This window comes from Dysidea avara, chromosome 5 (genome assembly GCF_963678975.1).
Source record: "Dysidea avara chromosome 5, odDysAvar1.4, whole genome shotgun sequence".
NCBI classification, from domain to species: domain Eukaryota; kingdom Metazoa; phylum Porifera; class Demospongiae; order Dictyoceratida; family Dysideidae; genus Dysidea; species Dysidea avara.
Genome location: NC_089276.1, coordinates 20,704,793 through 20,728,892, shown reverse-complemented (window position 1 = coordinate 20,728,892; position 24,100 = coordinate 20,704,793). Strand labels below are relative to the sequence as shown.

The following is a 24,100-nucleotide window of genomic DNA, read 5'->3' as shown; positions in this document are numbered from 1 at the left end:
ATCACACATCACCGCGTAACCGCATTGCACGCCCCTACCTCCACTAACAACATAACAAGATTGGACACAAAGGAGTATACTATACAGTGACGTCGGTACGCACCGCACACTGCGTAATCAAGAACACTACTTCGTTACCAAGGCAGAGAGCGAAACTGAAGTTGAGCGATTGATAATTATCAGCGCTAAAAGACTGATGGAATCGGTGATGGAGACCGACTCTGATTCAGGTGAAAATCTTTGAATTAATGTTAGATGAGTAGGAACGTTAATTAATCGCCTCAATTTATTTTCATAAGCTAGCTCAGTAAATGCGTCGTTTTTGTATAAAGTGACCACACTAAGATAAGTAAGGGGGGCATTGATTCCTTGGTCACGGAGCTTACCCTTGCTCTGAGATTTTACCTGTTCAGACACCCTGGCCCCATCTAATTTATCTACTTGCAACTGGTGCCAACCGGCTGACAAACTCTGCAGAGTCAGCTAAGTTCAGAAAGTATTCTTCTCTGATACCATCATTTCACTCCTCCCCTCTATGTGTTGAGACCCTGGGTGCTTGGGGATCATGTGCACGCTCATTACAGTGAAGCAGATAGGTTCCCAGGTAATGGACAGTGATGAGCAAGTTACTTGTAAAAGTAACTAGTTACATATTACATATTACTTGCAGCTGAACTATTTAGTTACAGTTACATATTACCAATAAAATAAAGTAACTAATAATATTACATATTATATTACTTTGTGCCCACAGCCTTAAGCTGTCACGTTTGAAACTACCACCTTATCACGTGACACGATTGCGTTGTTGGACAATGTGCAGGTCTTGATTATAAGTAAGAAGCTGGTGAATAAGCTTCATTCAGTAGTCTTCATTACTTCGTTGTGGCTAGGCGTTACTCAGTGGATTACTAACGAGATTAGTAACTTCGTTACTTGTAGTAATAATATTACGTAATATTAAATTCGTTACAGTAACTATATTACTTAGGTAACGCATTAAATTTGTAAGTAAAGTAACTTGAGTTATATTACCTGTTTTTATAGCGTATTTCGTTATATTACTTAGTTACCACAAAAGTAATAATATTACTTAACGCGTTACTCCCAACACTGGTAATGGAACAGTCTGGTGATAATAGGACCACCCAATTATTAATTCAGAAGGTTGCTATTGATGTTCAGTGTGGTAATGCTGCTTCTGTAATGGCAACAATTCCATCATCACATGTACAGGATTGGTCAGAGTTTGCCTATCTGCCCACTGTTTGAGTGCGAAGACCTTTTTATTATCATAATAAACCTTTCTTTCTTTCAAAGAAAGAAAAAAAAAAGTAAGGGAGTTTCCAAACAGCTGGGTATTCCGGACACTTCATTTTTAATCTGCTACTGAAGGATGGAATAGAAATCAATCAGGCTACGGTTTAAGTACCTAAGTACCCTACTTGTGTACTATAAAATACTAAAGTTTTGTTTCGATAGCTGTAAGGATTGCTGAGATACATCACAATTTGCTTGCACGTGTGAGTCCATACGCAAGCCAATACCTACTGTTTGAAAGCTTTAAAACGTTAGACTCTACTAATGTTTGCTGGTTTAATACAATGCTTTCTGAAACATGCCCATCACTTTGTCTTTGGCCCTAGGAGAGTGAACAATGTTTCTTCAAGCTAATGGTGTGCTTGAAGAAACATTGTTCACTCCGGTACTTAGTGATCAATAAATTATGAGCAATTTCTTCCCATGCTAATGTACTTATCAATGTTATCTCCCACCACCACCCTCCTGGGGCAACAGTGGAGTAAAGGTGGGGATTTGATTTTTCCAAAAATCAATTTCCCGGAGCATGACAAGTTGCCCGGTGTACTGAAACAGGTCATCTTGTGGTAGGTGCATAGCCGGTAAAGTCCAGCAAGTGCTACAAATATTTGAACAATCACTAACTGCTCCAAATCCCTCCTTTATTCTCTCATGTACACCCATACAGGAGGGGGTAGTGGGGCTTAATATTGATAGGTGCATAACCAACTGAACTGATTGCAAATTGGTCACTAAAACATTACAAGCTCACATAGACTTACAATAATCATGAATCATTGTCCTTGAGAACCCTGTTGTACTTTACTAATTGCATTACAGTAACCATGGCATGGATTTCAAATCACAAATCAGGTTAATCACAAAATGGTTTTATATGTGATTGTGAAGCTCACATCATATACAGAATACGTCATTAACACACTCAATCTGTGGCCTATGTGATTGAATCCAACCACTGTGGGTGGCCGTCTCTCTCAAGTGGTCAAGCATTTTGTAGCTACCATTTCTGTTGGTTTCATACCTTTTCAACAGGTTAACAACCCCCATTGGTAACAAGGCACAAATAAAGAATTTTAAGTTCGATTTATGGTGGTCATAAAGTAGTGAAACAATAGAGGTAGCCTACACCTGAAAATGTATATACTAGTGGACATTTAATCCCTGATTTGTATATGTGACTGGATCTGCAACACAATTACACATTTTTCAAATTCCTGTTAATTAAATATTTATAATCTACTTAGACTAGGTTAGGGCTGAAACGGATAGCAACTGGTATCCTGAACAAAACCTATTCAGATATCCTACAGATAGTGACATCATCACTTGAAAACCACGTTATAGTTTATTGTGAACATCCTTATTTTGCTAGCACTATAATATTCATATAAGAACAAAGTGATTGTGATAATGTTACAGTGTTTAATACTTTGCACTTAATGGAATTTATCTGTAACAAGATTGGTAGCTAGAGAAAATATGAATACAAGATGTAGCAGTTGCTACAAGCCCTTTTCAAGGTACAACTAGTCGTAAAGAACTCTTTAAAAGGCAATATCTCTTCTGCTACAACTTCTTCAGCAACATTCACAACTGCGCTTCAATCATTAGTGATGGGTGTGGTCAGTTACGAACAAGCTGATTAACTTACCAGACAGCTGTTAACTTCACGTAAAACTACGTACCTTAGCTAACTCTCCATGGTGAAAATGATTCATCTCGTAATGTGCAGTTGGTTTCTTGAAAGACAGATAAATCACTTACTATCTGGTTGGCTTCAAAGTAGTGTCCGGATAGTAAATTACAGATATGCAAATAATACGGATATCCATTTCAGCCCTAACTTAGACAAATGCATGCTCTGGCAAAGTTTCAGTCTAATGTGCCAATAAATTTGGGAGTTACAACCCTACAAAGTAACAACAACAACAACAGAAAAAATTGTTCTGTACAGTGGAGAATAAATTACAGGCATCACTTTAATTGTTGTATCTTACGAACAGAATGACACACGGAGTTGAAATTTATACCATCCGGTTTGCCATGAGTAGGGAAATCGACTACTGGGTAAGTTTTTCCTTGTATCACCTTTCTTCACTACATATGAATGTGAAATTAGTGAAGAAAGATCGAATGCATACTTTTGTTTCAACGTGACGTAAACATACACCAGTAACTTCCACATCCTTACACATACCGCAATGAAATGAAGATTTTCGAGCTACTCTTGAGTAGGCAAATAAGATGATATCCAGGTTTTTATTGTTAGGCCATTTCTTCACTAAGAACAAAGCATTCAAAAACATTATTAATAGTATGCTAGTTTTCACTCATTGCATTCAATTCTTTGTACTGTAAATTTAGGCTTGTATGATTATGTTGGGTTTTCACAGATCTGGTCACATACACTCATGACCAAATTAGGGATTAAATGTCCGCTAGTATATCTTCAGGTGTACATGATCCCCTTGCTATTGTTACAGGCATGCAGGTATTATGTAATTAGTCAGTCAGCAGAAAATTCCACTGAATAGAAAAAATATTGAAATTTCATAGCAACCTATTGGAAATGTTTCAGCTCGTACTAAACACACTTTTGGGCTTAGTTCTACCTAACCGATACTACCAAGGCGCCATGAAGGTATGATTTCTGGTCAATACTGTTTTTGTGAAACTTCCATAATCCCTAACTACAGTGGAACCTTGATTATCTGACCACCGAACTCTTGATTATCCAAACACCAAATTGACTGCTCAATTAGAGTATTTTATCAACAAGTGTATGCTTTATTAGAGTAGTTTAGCAAAAACATGTATGGAAGTTTGATTTTACGTACTATTTGATTATATGAACACCCTTTCTCCCCAATTAGTTTAGATAATCAAGGTTCCACTATATACTGTATGATGCAATGGCATATTCTGAACAAAGTCACTAGAGAAAATATGTAACAGTGGGAAGACACTTCCCTAAACAGGATTTTAAAATTGAGCAGCTACGCTGTAGGGACCACCTGCATCTATAAATGCACATTTCTTCAGTCTGTTAATCAAGATGCATGGTTGTGTGTTGTGCGGCCAAGCAGCCGGTGCTCAACACTGTGAGTATATTGACAGGAAGAAGAAAAAAAAGTGATTTTTAAAATATTCGTAGCTCTGTGCTATCTTTACGAAACAAGATGATTTTTACTGTGGACATGCCTGCCAACGTCAATACTCCACATACCAAATTTGAGCACAATTGCTTCAAGCTTTCCTGAGATATGTGACTTCAAAATACGGCTTAGTTTCTTCATTTTCTTTTTTTCTTTCTTATGTATTATTTTTCTTCCTCTTTTTGCACACTTACAAAACTGCCATAAAACGCGAATGCTATATCCAGTTACCTTGAAATTTGGCACACAGATGGGGGTATAAAGGCACGTCTTGGTTCCAAGTTTGGCTTGAATATGATAAGTAGTTTGGGTCACTTAGAGTGCACATTTTAGGCTTGGCTATACCAAACCAATGTGGCCAAGTTGTGAAAGTAGTTTTTGATAGATATTTATGGCAGGAAAACCCAAACCATCCATGATCCCTACTCGGGGGGAGGACAAATGCACGTGAATACATAATAACATTGTGCAAGTATTGAAAGTATTTCACATGAGCTGAATAGACCCTGTACAAAAAGTAGAGGAAGGGGATTAATACATATTTTAGTTCTACTTAGTTTGTTGTGTGCAATGGTGTGATTCACGATTGGAAAAACGCTGCTGTTATGGAGTAATTAGACTTACAACGATGACGATGTGTGGCGGTGACGACTTTCACATCAACAGTAACAGTGGTCATCAATGATTACAATACAATCGTGTTTTTTTTGTACGATGTATTAATTTCAACAAGTATTTAAAATATATATTTTTGTGAGCGTTCCGTAGTGCATGTGGTCATGCCCTACTCCCCCCCGATCCCTACTACTATACAGCATGATCATCATAGCAGCCATTTCTTGACCGCCACCACTGATTTTGCAACTTTTTTTACCCTGGGACCATATCCTTAGTATAGATCATATTAAACTGGCATTATTTTCATACACACATAGATACAGACATCCTTTAATTTGATGTATGCATGGTGATATGTTTTACCTGACTTACTTTTGTTGTACTCTTAAATACATGCAAACCACAAACACACTAATAGGTTATAAGTACATTGTACCACTTTGCTATGGTTGAGACCAGTAGGCTGGCATAACATATTAGATATAAAGCTCACTGATTACTTAAACAGGGCTTGTGGCCACCACTAAACCATCAATACAATACGTACAACTATCAGTATACACCTTCCTGGTCTTGTATTTACCATTTTGAAAAAGTGTATGAAATTGTGTAGATGAGGAGGGTTCTTTTGGACAAGAAGAAGTTCCACTTACTGTTGAGATAAAGGAAATCCTTGAAGAGTACCCAGATGGTCAAATATTTAAGGTACAGTATGTACATATATATATAAATGTGTAATGTACATAATATACAGTTAGGAGCTGTACACTGCAGACATGGGGCCAAGTACATGAGTACTTATACTTAAGTACATTTAAGTACAGATTTGAAAGTACTTGTACTTTACTTAAATACTTTCTTAATTTCCCTAATATACTTGTACTTATACTCAAGTACTTTGCTAAGTACTTGAGTACTTAAAGTACTTTTAAGTACTTGTAAGTACTGCAAACATTTAACGTAGTTTGTACACAGAAGGTGTACAATGATAATAGCAAAATTGTATGAAGGTGCAATTTACAACTTCTTGCGATTCTTCTACTGCCTTCCCCAACCTTACTCTGTATATGTTGCCACGATTAATGACGTCATAGCATTCTGGCAAACAAAAACAATGCTGCTGTTCAAGTCAGTGCATTTTAAGAGTTTAAGAGAGTGAATGGTTGGCAAAAACCAACCCCCCTAGGCACACTTACATACTACAATACACTGAATATAGCGTATATTAATGTACTTGTACTTTACTTAAGTACTCTCTTAATTGCTGCAGGAGTACTTGTACTTGTACTTGGAAAATTCAAAAGTACTTGTACTTTACTTAAGTACTTTTAAATGTACTTGGCCCCATGTCTGGTACACTGTTGAATGCATGTATTTAAAGTACTTAAACAAGTGGTATAATGTGGAACACTTTGTGGAAAGGTCCCTAGTGTGGCTTAAAATTTGTTTTATACTGAAGTATGGTTTTTTTTTCCACACAGCTATCTGTAATATCCACTTGTTTCGGAACTATAAATTGTCTACTGGCAGTGTTGTTATAGAGCGGTTGCATGTGACATCATAGGTGTGGCAGTTAACTGAAATGTGTGGCAAAACGTGTGGCATTGTACAGCCAGGTGCTGGGATAATTGCATGTTTCATTGTCCTGCTATTGTAGAGTGGCTAGCAGCCAAACTACGTCGGTGTTGATGATCATCTGTTATCAGGTACTAACATATTAGAGTAGTGAAGGCATAGCTGGTCTGCGTTCTGGCTACATGGTTAAAATAGCGTGTATTCACCCACTCATTTTTGAAACAGGTCCACTCGTAAGTGGGTATGGCAAGGCTAAACTGCTTTCTTTCTTCATAACTGTGTCAGAAAACTACTTTTAACACAATGATTAACGTGAATAGGCATCTGGCTTCGTGAGTGCTCCAGCAAAAAAAGGTGGAATTTTATCATAATTTCAGAAACCAGACCGCTACACTCTCGTCCTTCTAGTATATTAATACCTTATGATAGATGAATGTAACACTATAGTGGTTAAGCTATCCATACTTGTGCTATGGCAGTAGACTCGAATATGCAATTTTTTATGCATTGTGCCAATGGATTTTTGCCACATGTTTTTCTAAGTGCATCTATTGTAATTATTTGCGCAACTGTTCTATTCTAAAACAAAAACTAGGGATCCTTTCATTTAAAAGCACTATATATCCACACATGACAAATTCCATTGACTGCTTTATTAGGGTGACTGCTTTATTAGAGCATCTTGATCACAACCAACCAAGTCCACATGGCAAGTAGTTAAGTGATGTGGTTATAATGTTTACTGTGTTACAACAGTGCAGTTGGTATAGTATAAGTTTTCCAAATAATACTGGAGCACTCAGCACCTGAATTAAGCCACTCAGCAATATTATCACATTTAATAGGATGATAGGAGTACAGTATATAAAGGAACAGGCAATTGGTTACTCAAAATGCATATCCTACCAGTAATTCAAAGTTCTATCCTTCCTAGTATTGTGAAGTACTATGTGATGAGACCTACAGAGTAATATCAGCAGGCAGGCTACATACTTGTTTAAGACTTCCAACAGTCAAATGTAAGCAACATAAGGAGTTTTTGGACCATCTAGCACTTTATTTCCAGTATTTGTGTGTTTTTGAACTGGTTATGTACCACTTTCTCACCTCAGATTAAAGGGAAAAGTCAATGTACATACATATCACACACATCGCACTCATTCTGAGATGTTAATGTGACATATTCTCACTTAACTGTGCATATATCTAATTAAGGCAGAGTGTATAATCCCGTTAACTGAACAGCTAGATGTGCGTACGTATATCATGTTAACCAAGAAATCAGATTTCTGTGATACCATACTCACTTGGTTAAACACTGTGACTACTATTAGCCTAGTGTCTAAAAATCAGCATTCAAGGACAGCCACTAATTGAGGGCGCCGTTTATAGCAAAGGCTGTTCTAAGTGTGGGGACTATTCAGTATAACAAACAAAAACTATTGTATAAGAAGACTGTGTACTTACTTACTTCATGTATTAATTCTCTTAAAGGGTGACTGGGAGACTTTGAACTTTCTGCTGAGTGACTTGTAATGTAACTAAACTTTCCTATAGGGTGACAGAGTTGTAATGTAGCTAAACTTTCTACAGGGTGACCAGTTTAACTCTCTAAATTGTGACGTGTACTGGAGCTGACTGTTGTAATAGGATGATTGCACTATTAGAGTATTTTGATCATGCTAGTTGGTTTTTGCATTATAGCTCACAGTTTTACTCTCAGATTACTCAATAAATTGTATTTATGAAACAAGATTGCTCGCCTGATACACATGGTTGGTGTTTTTATCATAATTTTATGGTCTTTATCTCGATTCTTTTCAAACCACCATAAGATACTCCTATATACATACGTATATGCTAGTCAATCTACTGAGTTTACCCTGTAGTCATGACAAAAAAAAATTGCTTTTGCAGTTTTTAAAATCATGCACAACCCACATCTGATCTGTATGAAAAGTAAACTGTAAATGTACTGTATAATGCTTCTACTGCCCTCCAAATTTGAAGTAAATCAACTGAAGTAGGGCTGCACCGATTACACTTTTCACCGATACTTCAAATACCAAGTACTCAGCTGGGAAATATCTGCAAGTACAAGTACCGATACCAAGTACCTTTAAGTAGCTACTTCATAGTGCACACATTTATTATATAGTACATTTCATGGTATTCTTGTACACGTTTTCAGTATGGTTCATGTTTATAATGAAGTAACCAGTCAAGATTTACAAAAAAAAGAGGAAATCACTGAAATGCAAACCAGTGGATATTCCAGTATTCTTCTGGAGAAGTGTAGATAACAGTGCAATGGTGCTTACAAAACACAAAATGATTTATTGTAATCCTGAAACAGTCGCTTCTACCTGATTGCTCTATTAGAGTTATTGACTGTTCTATTAGAGTATATCGATTTTTCTCAGTAAAGCATTTTTACACGTAGGTTTCAGCATAGATCAGTAATTTTGCTGGTAGTTAGCTATAGTGTTATACTTGATGCTTTTAGGCATCAACTGTGACATTAAAATATAGCAAGTACAAACGAACGTCATTTTATTCTCGCACGTGATAAGAATCAGTATCTGCAACAATATAATGGCCGATTCCGGTACTTCATGAAAACAGCGGTATCAGCCCGATACCAATACCGATACTAGAATCGGTGCAGTCCTAAACTGAAGTATGTTTGAGTTAGTATAACTATTATTTGGGGGACGAATTTCAATAGACCAATTTGCATTTTTCTTAATGCTGTTTATGATATGGTCATTTGTGACCGGATTTCACATAACAAGGCTTCCACACACACAAAATCAAACTTACATTTTTACCAGAAATGGATTGCTGGCCTAATACACTATCATATTCCACACTGTACTTCCTTCAGGACTGTCAAATCTGGTTTCTGTGGCAGCTTTCTTCCGACCCTGTCAATACCACGAGTGGGAGATTGGTGCCATTGAATGGCCATGGCTTTGTGATAATGGTGTGTAGTGAGCGGGGACTTCACAGAGAGCTCACCAATAGTGTTCTCAGTCAATTTGTAGTGATTTGAGGGCCATGGAGGGCCATGGAGAGCCCAAACTTGGCCTCTGGATTCCAATTGTCTTTTAGCTTCATTTTATACCCCTATATTAAGCCCACCCACTGCCCCCCACCCTCCCACCCTATTACTACCACCTGTGATATTATTACCCGCTCGAGAAAAGCTGCCCAAAACAGGGCTAATTTTGGGTATCAGAAATGTATATACCCACTCAGTGATAGCTAGTAAACAGATGTATACTTGGTGCAAATTTTGTTTGCACAGCTGTAGGCACTGGGAAGTTATTACATAATGATTACTTAAAATCGCCATATCTCCTAACGAAGCTTTGTGCGTCGAAGCCGGGTTTTGTCAAATTCAGTCACATTTATTCATTGATTTATTTTAATTTACTGAACAAACAGACCATACCTGATGCGTTGAGGGGACCTGCCCAAGAGAGTACAATCTCAATGCATACTACATTTAGCAGCTTTGAGTGGTAGAGTGTTGCTTTCAGCATGATTGGTAGTTTTCTGTGCAAATATTGTGTCTATAGTAGCTCTTTTCTTGATTTTGTACTGCACATGTATAAGGTTAATGTACGTACGTACATACAGTGGTAGATGAAGAATGTAATGCTCTTAACCCCTATTTAGGAAATCTTACAAAATGCTGATGATGCAAAAGCTACTGAAGTGAAGTTTTTCATTGATGAGAGATCACATGGCCAAAACAACCCCCTACATCTTTTACTGGCAAAGTTCCAGGGACCAGCATTGTTGGCATACAATAATGCAGTATTTACTGATGAAGACTGGACTAATATACAGAAACTGAAACGAAGTGACAAACGCTCTGATCCATTCAAAGTTGGAAAGTTTGGAATTGGATTCAATTCAGTTTTTCATGTCACAGGTAATCAAGATTTAATTGATCTATGTCCATTGTTCCATTCGTTTTGTACCAATCATTTCATAATTAGGTAATTACGTTGCTATGCACTAATAAGGAAGTACAGCTTAAAACAATTTTTTTTATTACAAATTACACACACAAAAGTGTCTTCTTATCTGTTTTATAGTTTGTCTATTGTGCTTTCTTATGAAAATTCTCTAGACTAGGCTACTCTCCCATATTGTACTCGTAAAAAGGGGACAATTCAAAGGGATATACTATTTTGAGTAGCCTGAGTGTTACATCTGTTTATCCCAATGGGAAGGCAGTTCACAAAGTCTGTAAAGAGTTGTAATTAAAACTGGTGGAAGAGACCACCTCAGACCAAAGCTTACCTACAGAAGTTTAATACAGGCTTCGTTTAGCCTTTATTCCACATAATGAGTTTGCTCACATGGATGCATGCAGACAAATATTCAGGGTACGTACAGGTACGTTGATGTATAGATAGACAAATGACATGCGTAGATAGGTACATACGTATGTAGATGGCACACACACACACACACACACACACACACACACACACGCACACACACACACACACACACACACATATTTATATGTTTGTACATAAAATTAACTGTTTTATTGTTAACTTGTATTCTGCTCATTGTATTAATTGTAGATCTTCCAGTTATTCTTAGTGGAAAATGGCTTTGTTTTATGGATCCGCAAAAGAAGATTTGGAAAGGAGATCCTGGGCACAAATACAAGCTTACAAGCCAAAATCTTCAAAGTAGTGACTTGCGTTCTCCTTTCAGATTTAATGATCCTTGTAGCCTATGTACATCTGGTGAATATAATGGGACTATGATTAGACTTCCACTCAGAAACCAACCTTCAGATCTCTCAAAAAAGTTATACAGCATTGAAAACCTCAAGTCCCTATTGGATGCTTTAAAGAATGATGCTGAAATTTTGTTATTATTTTTAAGATACATTGAACAGATTGAAGTGTACTATATTAGTGATAGTGGAGATATAACTAAAGTTTTCTCAGTTGAAGCTGAGAAAGCTAGTAGAGAATTCATAAGAAATGCAAAGAGTAAATTCTTTCAAGAAATTGCCCACTATCATGCCAATGCTGAGTGTAGTGTTACATTCCCACACATAAAATATATGGTCAACTTTTATATCCATGATGTTAAGTTAAGCAAGCAAAAGTATTGTCAGTGGCTTGTCATACATCAGGTTGGCTCTGCCAACAGAGAAATAATGGAAGTCTCTGATGAAGTCACCAGTCTTCCTTGGATCGGTATAGCTGTGCCACTCACCTCCAATTGTCCAAGCAGATTATTTTGTTTTTTGCCTCTTCCGGACAGTGAAGATGTTAATCCACCATTACCAGTTTGTGTTCATGGTACCTTTGGGTTGAATAAGGACCGTCGTCATTTGAAATGGATGACCTCTGATATGAAGAATGACAATGGAGCTTTGTGGAATAAACTACTACTGTCCAAAATGCTTCCATCGTGTTATGAAAGCTGTCTCAGCACTTTGAAGGATGACTGCAACTTTGAAGAGTTTTATTCATATTGGCCCAGTGCATATATTGTTAATAAAACGAACTGGAAAGATGTTTCAGAGGCTTTGTTTTCATGTTTGATACATAGCCAATTATTTTGGTCACAAAATGGTGGATGGGTTAAGCTGCAGTCATCTGTGCTCGTAGTTCCAGAAGTTGGTGTTTTTCCACAGGTTGTCATCAATGTACTTATTGCTTGTGATAAAATAGTTGTAAGGTTTGCTGACAAAGTATGGGAAGCAGTCAAGTACATTAAAGCATATCCATTTACCACAATTACTCCTCTCTTGGTGAGACAAATCCTCAAAAAGAACCCTACAAGTTATGTTAGCATCAACAGAACAGACAAAATTGAACTGCTTAAATACTGTCTTGATGATGATGATGATGATGCTTACAATGACCTCTATGGTCTCGTTTTGCTTCCAGTAGTAAGCAGCACATTTATAACTTTTAATGAAAGTGATGCTAAGGATAAAGTTTATATTTGTGATGCTGAGTTTGTAGAGTCAAAGTTGTTGGTTGCTAAGGAGAACATTTTAGTAAGCCTAGAGGTTGAAGATAGATTTTTACATGATCAATTGAAAATCCTAGCTGAAAGCGCATTTACCCAACTACGAGTATTAAAATTAGAAACCATTGCTGCAATCTTTAAGGATCTCTCCTTATTTGATGATGGCTATTGCCAATGGAAACCTGGGATAAAGGAGTTTGACAAACATTGGCTGGAATCATTTTGGAAATGGATACAGAAACACCCCTTGTCACATTTCATCAGTATCCCATTGGTTCCACACAGTTATAGCCAGACATCCGAAGCTTTCAGAATCGTGCCATTGCTTTTGAAAGGTTGTTCACAAGTAATTAAATGCAATCAAGTTGAAATTCATAATTCTGAATTAATCAGTGCTATAGGAAAGCTAGGCTGCTGTGTAAGTTGCAGTGAGGATTTCATGTTTTTTAATCATCTTGAACTTGATGATTATGTCCATACTTTATCACCATCAACTGTCTTGAGTCTTTCATCACGGCATACATATTTTGCAGATGTTGTGTTCACAAATAAAGAAGCTGATGTATTAAGAGAATTCTTGTTTCAGCATGAATTGGCACTAGAAGATGAGCAAAAGTCTGTGTTATGTAGCCTACGAATATTTCGTGTTTTAAAAACTAGTGTACTGCAATCTTTAGTTAGTGCTCGATGTATTTTGGAAGGAATAAACAGTACTATACTTATCGCAGGACCACAATGTCCCAGTAACTATCTACCTTATATACCAAAATCACCATTGGTATTATGTTGCAGTGATACAGTGGTCAGTCGCGTAATATCTACATTGCCTGATATGTGTCGGAAATTTGAGAAATCAGAGATAATCAGTCATTTTATTTTGCCTGCTCTTGACAGAAATGAGTACAAACGAGATGATGTAATAAAGATTACATCAATGTTACTCGAGCCGCAAGAGTATTATAGTTTGGTTAACCAAATAGATGATGATCTGTTCTTTCATAAGTTTCAATCACTGAGGTTTTTACCAACTGATGAAAATGGTCTTCTTTGTTCTCCTAGTGAAACATTTGATCCAACAGATTCCATACTAGAGGGACTATACAATGGTTACAATGTATTCCCAGTACATCCATTTACAAACAAATACTTTGACATTTTGAAGCAACTTGGAATGAAGGTTTCTACAAGTCTAACAACATTAGACATTATTATGGTTGCCCAGTTTATTTGTAAGCAGAATGTTGATAAAATTGTTGAAGTTAAGAGAGCAACCAAACTTTTGGATTTTTTGTCTGCTCCTACTGGTAGTAAGTTATTGAATCAGTACTACAATAATCGTCCAGTAGATCAAACCCTTCATTCTCTACAATGGTTACCTGTTATTACAACACCACCTAAAGGTTATCCAAAATGTCTTGGTTGGAAAGGGTCTAGTGGTAGTCAGTTTGTGTCTGCTCAAAGTTTACATGCCTGTAGTTCACCAGAAGAACACAAGAAACTTCCTAACTTGATAGGTTCACAGATAAAGATTCTTCAGTATGAGGGGACACTGTCAGTAAAGTTGATAGCATCACTAAACATTCCACAAACTGTACCAGTAGATGCGATGATTTTGCAATTGCTGGATTTGATTACTCACAGGTCAGAAATTGAAATTGCAAAGTTTAAATCCATTTTATCCCAGTTGTATGTTTATCTTCAGAGAGCAGCACAGAATAATTCTACTAGTCAGTATTGGCAACAACTAAGTCAGTCAGAAGTAGTACAAGTCAGTGATAACCAGTTTGTACTACCTAGTGTAGTGGCTTGTTCTTTTGATGAGAAGTGTATGACTGTAGGTAAACTAGAGCCTTACTGGTATATCTTACCTAGTGATCTTCAGCAGTACAGGTCATTGTTTTGTTTTGTTGGTGCCAAAGATAAGATCACAGTACACGAAGTGTTGTTTGTGTTGACAAAGATGAACACCACAGGCAATGTTACTATCAGGGACTTACCATTGGTGAAAGAAATTTTACAGTGGCTGTGTAGGAATTTTACCAGTGGTGAATTGCTGAAAATGCATAACAACATTTTTGTACCAGTGGATTCCAAAGTTGATAGCAAACTAGTTCTTAAGCCTGCTAAGGAAGTAAACTTTTTGAATGAAGATTTAGAATGGTTGAAAGGTGATAAAGAAGCACTTGCTGATATTGCAAAAGATCATTTCTTGGTTCATCCATCCATCAGTTATGACATGATTTATAAGCTACAGTTGGATCCACTCAATACATCTATTGCCAATTCTGAGGAGTTTGGTTTTGAACAAGCTGGTCAGTCCGAAAAACTCACTACTCGTCTTAACAGAATACTGAGGGAGTATAAAGACACTAGTGTGATTCAAGAGTTGTTACAAAATGCTGATGATGCAGGAGCTACAGAAGTAGCAATATATTATGACTCAAGGGAACATAATAGTAACCATCTCTTCTTTCCTGGAATGGCTAACAGTTATGGTCCTGCACTGTTGTTCTACAACAATGCTCAATTTAGTGAAGAAGATTTTGAGAACATAAGAAAAATAGCTGGGGAAACCAAGATAAATAAACCACTGAAGATTGGAAAATTTGGAGTTGGATTTTGCTCTGTTTATAACATAACAGATGTTCCTTCATTTGTAAGTGGAGAACATCTAGTTGTGTTTGATCCCACACTTCAGTGTCTACGTAAGGAAATTAAAAGTGAATTTAATCCAGGCATTAAAATTAATTTCATTAAACATCGTGCCTTTAAAAAATCAAATCAGTTGATTCCTTATAAAGGACTATGTGAATTTGACCCCAAGAGAAACTTCCATGGAACACTGTTTCGTTTCCCACTACGAAAAGATAAAAGTGCAATATGTAACAAAGTTTATACAGCATCACAAATTTTATCAATGATTAAAGCAGTTCAAAGCAAAAGTTCAAAGTTGTTGATGTTTCTACGTAACATTAAGAAGTTGTCATTCCATAAATCAGATGGTGATAAGTTTGCAAAAGAGTTTGAGGTGGTTGTGCGCAAAGATAGCACACCCTACAACAGATCTTGCAAAATTTATGTCGCCACTAGTGTATGTCAACCCAGTGTAGAAAAGTGGTTGATTGCTACGAGCTCTCAGCAAACAAGTTCAAGTGACAGAAAAGACATTCCCAGCACAGCATCAGTATCTGTTAAATTGAATGATGATATCTCTCAAAAGCTTTGTGTGGCCAATGTAAGGGGAGAGTGTTTCTGTTTTCTACCACTCAACATTGAGACTGGACTACCAGTTCATGTTAGTAGTAATTTTGCAGTCATGACCAACCGTCGTGGAATATGGAAAGCTGACAATGACAATGCTGCAACAAAGGAATCAAAATGGAATAAATTACTAATGGAAACTGTTATAACTGAAGCCTATATTAACCTTCTGTTGTGTTTAAAAGAAATGCAAAGATGTGGAGCAATTGTTAATTACAAGTTTCACTGTTTATGGCCTGTTGACGTGAGGGAAATCAACCCTTGGAAATTACTAGTGACTAAATTTTATGATTCTGTTGCCTCAAATAGCCATACACTGTTTTTGTCTGCAATAACTGATACGTGGATAGCACTTGAGAAATGTATATTTATTTCAAGCACAATATTACAAGTAACAGCGACATTTGATGAAACCTTGCATTCATCATTGCTTCAAGTGGCTAATGTGTTACAGCTTCCAGTCATTGACCTCCCCAATGTGTTTTGGAATAAGCTGCTTGGGAAAAGTGATTTTAATACACGAGTAATGAAGGAAGAACAGTTTATTCAATTGTTTTACCAGGATGGTACTTTAGCAATGGTTCCAGTAGGAGACAAAACAGCAATAGTCACAGCCTCACTGATTACTCTGGCTAACAAAAAGCATTGCAAATCTATGCCAGAATTGATGAAGTGCACAAAATGCATTCCTTGTTCTCCAGATGGAATGGTTTTTAAAAGACCACAAGACATTATAAGTCCTAAATCCAATTTGTCAAAACTGTATTCCCCTGAGGATGGAATGTTTCCTGATGATGCTTTCCTTAAACAAAATAGTATCATTTACCTTCCTTTATCAGACCTTGGAATGATGAAAATGTTGCCTTGGGAAATGATCATAGACAGAGCAAAACATATGCAAAGGTGGTATTCTTGGAATCCTACTCTAGCATGTACCAATTTAACTATATTGATTGACTGTATTCAAAGTAATTTAAGTGCTGACATTAGTTGTCCAAGTGAAATAAAAGCTGAATTACAAAGAGTAGCATTCTTACCAGCTATGCTAGAACCAAACGATTATCCAATTGAGTGGAAGGGGAGTTCCTGTACACTTCTTCCAGGACCCAATTTGACAAAGCGTTTAACACACCAAATAAATACTGCATATGCATGTGGATCACAGGTCGCTATTTTTGACACTAAATTATTCCCAGCTACTGACCAAATTATTGACATTTTAGGAATCAACAAGAAACTTGATGATGTGAATGTTGCTAAACATTTTGCTAAGCTGCTGGACTGGTTTCATGTTAATAAAGATAAAGGACCAAATTTGCTGAAAACTGCTAAGCAGATTACTAAAGAAGTATACAAATATTGGGGAAAACAGCTGAATGATAAAAACAATCAATTTTCATTAGAACCTCTGTCGTGTATTAAGAATAGACCATGTATTTGGGATGGGACTCAATACTTGCATCCTTGTTATGTCTCTTTTAAGTGGACAACCAATGGTCCTATCTTTTACAAAGTTCCTAGTGATCTGGAAGAATCACTTTATCCAATTCTTCGATTTTTAGGCGTAACAGATGAGTTTAGTGTTGAAGTACTATTAGAAGCTCTTAGTCAAGTGAAACATATGTTTGGAGAAAATACAGTACCTCCTGAATACCAGGATGTAATACGTCTTATTCTGCCAAAACTTAATAAAACTATACCTGATGGTACTCAGGTTTTCTTACCAGACAGACAGTTTGTTCTTCAAAACAGTGAAGATCTGAAATACAATGATGCACCATGGTGCAGTCTTGAAAATGAGTATAATTATTGTCATGATTGTGTTGAAAGAGTAATTGCAATTAACCTTGGTGTAGATCCAGTAAAAAGTGTCTTGCTTGAAGACCTTGAGATTACCGGAGATGAGGATGAAGAAGAATTTGGACAAGAGGAAGAATTGACACAAAGGTTAAGTAACATATTAAGGGATTATCCATATGATATAACAATTTTGAAAGAACTTCTTCAGAATGCAGATGATGCAGGAGCTACTGAACTGTGTGTTATCCTGGACAAACGCTATCATAACAATGAAAAAGTTATTTCAGAGCAATGGAAAGATCTGCAAGGACCTGCATTACTATTTTGGAACAACTCATCATTCAGTGATGATGATTTGGTTGGCATTCAGAAAATTGGTCTTGGCAATAAAAGAGATGATGCTAGCACAATTGGGCAGTATGGGATTGGATTTAATGTTGTGTACCATTTTACAGATTGCCCTTCATTTATATCTAATCAAAAACTTTGCATATTGGACCCACATCATCATTATATTGCCCACAATAAAAGAAAAAAGGCAGGAAAAATGTACAAGCATATCAGTAAGATTTGGCGTGACTTTCCAGATATGAAGTCATCATACCTCCAAAATGATTTAAGGCATTTTCCTGAGCTAAAAAAAGGTGGCTCACTTTTTCGTCTTCCGCTGAGATTAACACAAAATATGGCACAACATTCTGAAATCTCTCAAGAAATAATAAACCTACAGAAACTTGAAAAAGATTTAAATGATTGGGTATCTAAAGCTGCAGAAGCTTTACTCTTTCTTAGATGTGTTAAAGATGTCAAGCTTTATGTCATCAGTAATTCATCTACTGATAGTTTTTTCAGACTATATCCTGTTAAGTTGCAAATAGAAGTGAAAAGTTCAAAAGGTGAAGAAAAACTAGTCAAGAAAACTGATAATGCAAAGTTGGTTTTCTTTCCAATGACCTTGTCTTGTAAAGGAGAAGATGTGGACTGGTTAGTGGTACAAGGAGAGGGAAATGTTCATAAACCAGAATTAAATTGGAATTTACTGAAGCCATCAAATATGGAATGTCAACCTTGCCATGGAATTGCTGCTCCTGTTATAGCTGAGAAGTTTAGTGGGAAACCATTTTGTTTTCTTCCTTTGCCTGGTGAAACTCATTTACCTGTTCACATACATGGTCACTTTGTATTACATTCTGATCGTCAGAGTATTTGGATGAATAGTGGTAATGGTAGAGAATGGAACCAACATCTGTTGGAAGCTATTGCTGTGTCTTATGCACACTTTTTAATCAATTGCATTAATAAAAACAAAGGGCCTATGTTAAAAAGAACTTTAACACAGTTGTTGGATAGTTTCTATAAACTTTTTCCTAATACCGAGCTGTGTAGTACTGAACCATGGCTGACTTTATGTATCCATGTATATGAAACCCTTAGTCTGTTGAATGCTCCTATACTGGCAAAAATTGTTAGATATGATCTACCAGTTAGTGGAGTATTATTGGATTCTTTTTCTTTTGATAATGAATTTTGTGCTGTGAAATGGTTTAATATGCACCTACCAGATGAAGCTGATGAATGTTTCTTCCATCCAAAGCGTTTGGGTGGTGATATTAAAAATGTGTTGTTATGTATTGGGATGAACCTTATTGATACCCCATGGAGCCTCCATGAACAGGTAAACAAAGTAAAAACTATTGTACCATTGCCATCTGTCTCAAAGGAATCAGTAACAAAGTATTACAGGAGGTTTAGTAAACAGATATATAATGGAAATTTTCTCCCTTGTGTTATTTCAAGTACAAAATTCATGACTGTGAAAAATTTTGCTATATTTTTAAAATTTTTGATGACAGAAGATCACAAATTTACAGAAAGACTTGAAAGTATTGAAGAATTCTTTTCTCTAGGATTGTTAGTTACAGCAGATGAATATTTACACAGCTTATCTGATGGTCCAAGTATACTTTCATCTGAAAGTTGGAAAGTATTTTCAAACAGCAAGCATTATTTTATCCATGAAGGTTTACAACAATTCTATCATCCTGATAGTAAGTATATTCTTAAGTTTAACTCTGACAAAAGTAGTCATTTTACTTGCATAGCAACGATCTTAGCAAGTAATCTGCCATCAACATGGAATGGAGCAAAAAAAGCTTCTCTTTCAGACATGGATTTTCAGCAATTTCAAGATGTATCGAAATGTATTACAAATGATGGATCTTTTAGAGTACACAGTGAGAAATTGCTAAATCAATTTTCATTGCTGCCTGCAAATGATAGTATGGTTTACTCAACATTATCAGACATTAAGCCTATGGGAAGTTCAGCAAGATTTTTTAGTAGAACTAGAAGTAAGTATGACAATGATGATGATCAGGTTAAAAGTCTTCTAACTAAGTTACACATACCTTTGCTTGAACATGAGATTTTGGATGATTCATTAGATGACATAGGGATTGATTTACCAAACATGTTTAATCCTGAAGATATTCTTAACAACCTGTTTTTAGTGAAGAATGATGTATTCGTCTTTCGATACCTGAGTAAGGCAGAAATGGACTGTTTATTTAATATTCTAAAACTAATTTCATATTCATCTGACATAAACAGGAATCATCTTTCACAACTACCAGTGTTTACTACAATTGATGGTCATTTAGTTAGTCTTGCCTCGGCTTCAGAGATATGGATATGGAATAGCAAATATGTGTGCACAGCTGGGATAGATCAGTGGATTAATTGTGTTCCTGAAGATGTGATATTTTTGGATCCTTCTGCTCCATGGGGCTGTTTGAAGGATGTATCTAAAACTTTAAAAATGCACAACATCAATAAATATGAGATCTATTGCAAGTTTATATTTCCATACTTTTATATTTTAAATCCAAATTTACAAAGAGATCACCTTAAGTTTATCAAGGACAACATTTATCTAGGTTGTAGAGAAGCAATGGAACAACCAAACAATAATAAGAAAGTAACTGAATTTGTAAATGCATTAAAGTCATTAGAATGTATTATGGATAATTCAGGAACTCTGTGCAGGATAGGATCATTCTGTGATCACAATGAGCCAGTATTTAGTGCATTTAGTTCTGAATGTTCCTTTCTTCCAGTGGATTTGAGAGGTGAAGAATGGAAGGACTTTTTAAAGTATTTTGGATTAAAAGTTGCTCCTTCATCAAAAGAGTATATATCATTTTGTAAACATTTACCAAGCAGTGGAGACATTCGTAAAATCAAACATGGTTCCTTTGTGTTGCTAAAGGCGTTGTTCAAAAAACCTTTGTTTGGTGGTGTAAGTATATACAAGGACATTCATTCACCTGAATGCCTTAAGGAAGTTTCACAGATTCCCATTGCAATTTTAGAAGAAAACAAAAGTTTACATTGCATCAAAGAGCAAAAAATGGGGGAGCATATAGTACAACATGGCACTTCTACTATTACTCTATCAAAGCTTTTAGGATCTTCACCAACATCAAATCAATACCTTGTGTGGACTGTTTTGCCACTAGTCAAGTTACATACTGATTTTTTACATCGACCTCCCCCAGTTCTTGCTGACAGAATGGAACAGTTAGGGATAGTATTACATCCATCTTTAGAAAATGTGCTCTCTAATGTAGAAAACCTATCAATGAGCCATTTTGCAAGTTTTTCCAGATTCATACGTCACAGTGGAAACACATTTCCTGAAAGCTCTTTACTACCAGAAATAGTTTGTACAATGCTAGAGTACTTGCAAAAGGATCTAAAGAAACACGGTGATTTTAACCGTGCCTGTAGTCGTTTAGCACCACGATTATCAAAATTGAAGTTTTTGCCTGTTAAACTACCAACTTCAACTTTCAAAGAATATGCTTTAGTGCAGCCAATGCAGGTACTGTGTGTCGAGCCAATTGAAGTGGCACCCTACTACCCAATTTTGCATCCACTCATTGAGGAAGCCAACAGTGTAATGAGCTTTTTATTAAATGTTGGAGTATGTCGATCTATTAAACTGTCCCATATTCAGCATATCTTGGAATCAGTTAAAAATTTGATTGGTGATAATGAAATTGATGTGAACAACAAGCATATAGTAGTAAGAGCTACAAAGCAACTAATACTTTTGCTGCAACAAACAGAAAACAGTACAGAGGTAATAAAATCTCAGCTGCAAAATCTATATCTTCTAAGTGAAGACAACAGGTTGAAAGAGTGTTCAACACTGTTTGTGAATGATGTTGTTACTTCTCAGCCATTTCCTCTTCCTGCTGGATATGCCTATTTGAATTGGCTATCTAATGATGGTGTTGAACATTGGAAAATTGAAAAACTGTTACAATTTTTGCCAAAAGAACTTGGACTACGAAGCTTAAAGAGCTCACTAGTGTATGATATGACTGACTGTACACCAGCAGAAAACATCTTTCCTCATATTTCCATTGTAAAAGATATATTGCTTTCCAGTGAATTCAAGAAAGCAGTTGAGAAGTTTGCTAGTTGCTCTATTCATGGTCCTACACCAACTATTGTAAGTGATATATTGAATAGATTTCAAGCCAATTTAACTGTGCAGTTTTTGAGTAGTGTAAAAGTGCAACCAAAAGTAAGTATTGGCGAAAGTGTTACTCCATTGGATAGTATTTTAGATAAACAATTCTTTTTGGAAAAGTCACTTGATAATTGCTGTACTTTGAGTCTGAGAAATGATCAAGATTTGTATCCTCGTACTGCATTTCAAAAACTTGCTAAACAACTTTGCTCAAAGTTACGTTTGAAGTCCACAGACTGTTTTACTGTTACAGATGATGATGAACTACCTGAATTGACATCTTTTGTTAGTGACATTTTGCAGTGCAAATCAATTTCTGAAGTTTTACAAACAGTTAACTCTAATTTGCCAGGTGCTGTCATTATTGAATTGGAAACATCTACAACTATTAACGAAAATCCTTCTTTGGGTGATAACATTCCTGAAATTTTCCTTGAGAGACTAGATCAAAGCATTTTTAATATATTTAATCCTGAAGAATGGGTCGGTTATGAAATTGAACACGAACACATTGTTTATGCACAAATTTTGCATGAAGTCATCCAAGACCAAATTAGTGACGGTACTGTACAAGACAATATGCAACGAATGATGCAGCGAAGGTTTCTAATAGCTCTTGGACATGGAAAACAAATAGAAGTGTCTGTTTTAGAAATTTACAAGCTTTTATTGAACAAAGAAAATTCAAAGAATACAGAATTTTCAAGTGATAGTGCAATGGATGTGTATGATGGTCCAAGTTCATCTGAGCAGACCACACAATTTAAGGAGCCTAAATATACTGGTGGTAAGAAAGGCATCAGAGATGCTGTAAAGGCTGCATGGGCATTACCCAAAGACCAACGAAATAAAGCTATTAAACGATTGTACTTACAATGTCATCCTGATAAAAATCCTGACAATCCAAACGCTACAGCTGAGTTTCAATATCTGCAGCAAGTTATTGAAAATATGGAGAGGGGAATTCCTGTAGATGAGACAGATGGTCATGATACACCTGCTTACAATTCTGCATGGAGTAGTCGGTTTCACCAGTGGAATCAAACAGCTTCTTCTCACAGAAGATTTAGATCAAGAAATAGTGGAATGTCTGCAGGAGGAATGCCTGGTGGGTGGAACATCCCCAATCCTCACAAAGATTTTGATGAAGCCAAAAGATGGATCAAGCAGGCAGAGTATGACTATGCTGCTCTCCGTGTACTAAAGACTGCATCAGTGTCTCATGATAAAGTCTGTGCTGCCACTTGCTTTATGTGTCATGAAGTGGCAGAAAAGTCCCTCAAAGCTGGTATGTATGCTAAGTGTGGCTTAGGACAAGTTAGTTTAAACAACCACAACCTTGTGTTGCCAACGCATCAGCTAGTGCAGTTAGGCTGTTCAGTTAATATTAGCGATGCAGAGTTATTGGAGAACTTTTATTTGGATACTAGATTTCCTAACCGTTACCCTTATCCAACTGTTCCAGGAGAGAGGTTTGTCAGTGATACAGCTAAACAAGCCTTTGAAGCTGCAACAAGAATTTATGAAGCTATGATGCAAGTAACAGAAAATGGTAATTAAACTAAACATTTTTCCTTTAAATGCACACATTTAATTTGGTTTGAACATTTGCTTCTACTACGAGTTGATCTAGGTTAATATGTGTCTTGCTAGCATTGCCTATTGTACTTTTTATTGTTACCCCTGCAGAAAGAAAGAAATCTGTTACTGTATATGTATAATTATGTTGATTGCAATGACAGCGTAGCTTGTTGTCATAACTGTATTATGTTACTTGCTTGAAGAATGAACAGTTGTGTAAAAAGTA

The 24,100-nt window shown here is 36.3% G+C and overlaps 1 protein-coding gene across 2 annotated transcripts; it reads left to right on the top strand.

Moving 5' to 3' along the window:
- Positions 1-55: 55 nt before the first annotated feature.
- On the top strand, positions 56-24,100 carry LOC136256167 (sacsin-like). 2 transcript variants are annotated; one of them, XM_066049110.1, is made up of 4 exons: positions 56-230; positions 5,707-5,798; positions 10,353-10,611; positions 11,279-24,100. In XM_066049110.1, the coding sequence occupies exons 1-4, from the start codon at positions 197-199 to the stop codon at positions 23,851-23,853; spliced, it is 12,960 nt and encodes a 4,319-aa protein (XP_065905182.1). In that variant the 5' UTR covers positions 56-196; the 3' UTR covers positions 23,854-24,100. The 2 variants fall into 2 exon arrangements, 1 of the variants encoding a protein (XP_065905182.1); XR_010701355.1 differs by lacking the exons at positions 10,353-10,611; positions 11,279-24,100 and adding an exon at positions 5,848-6,024.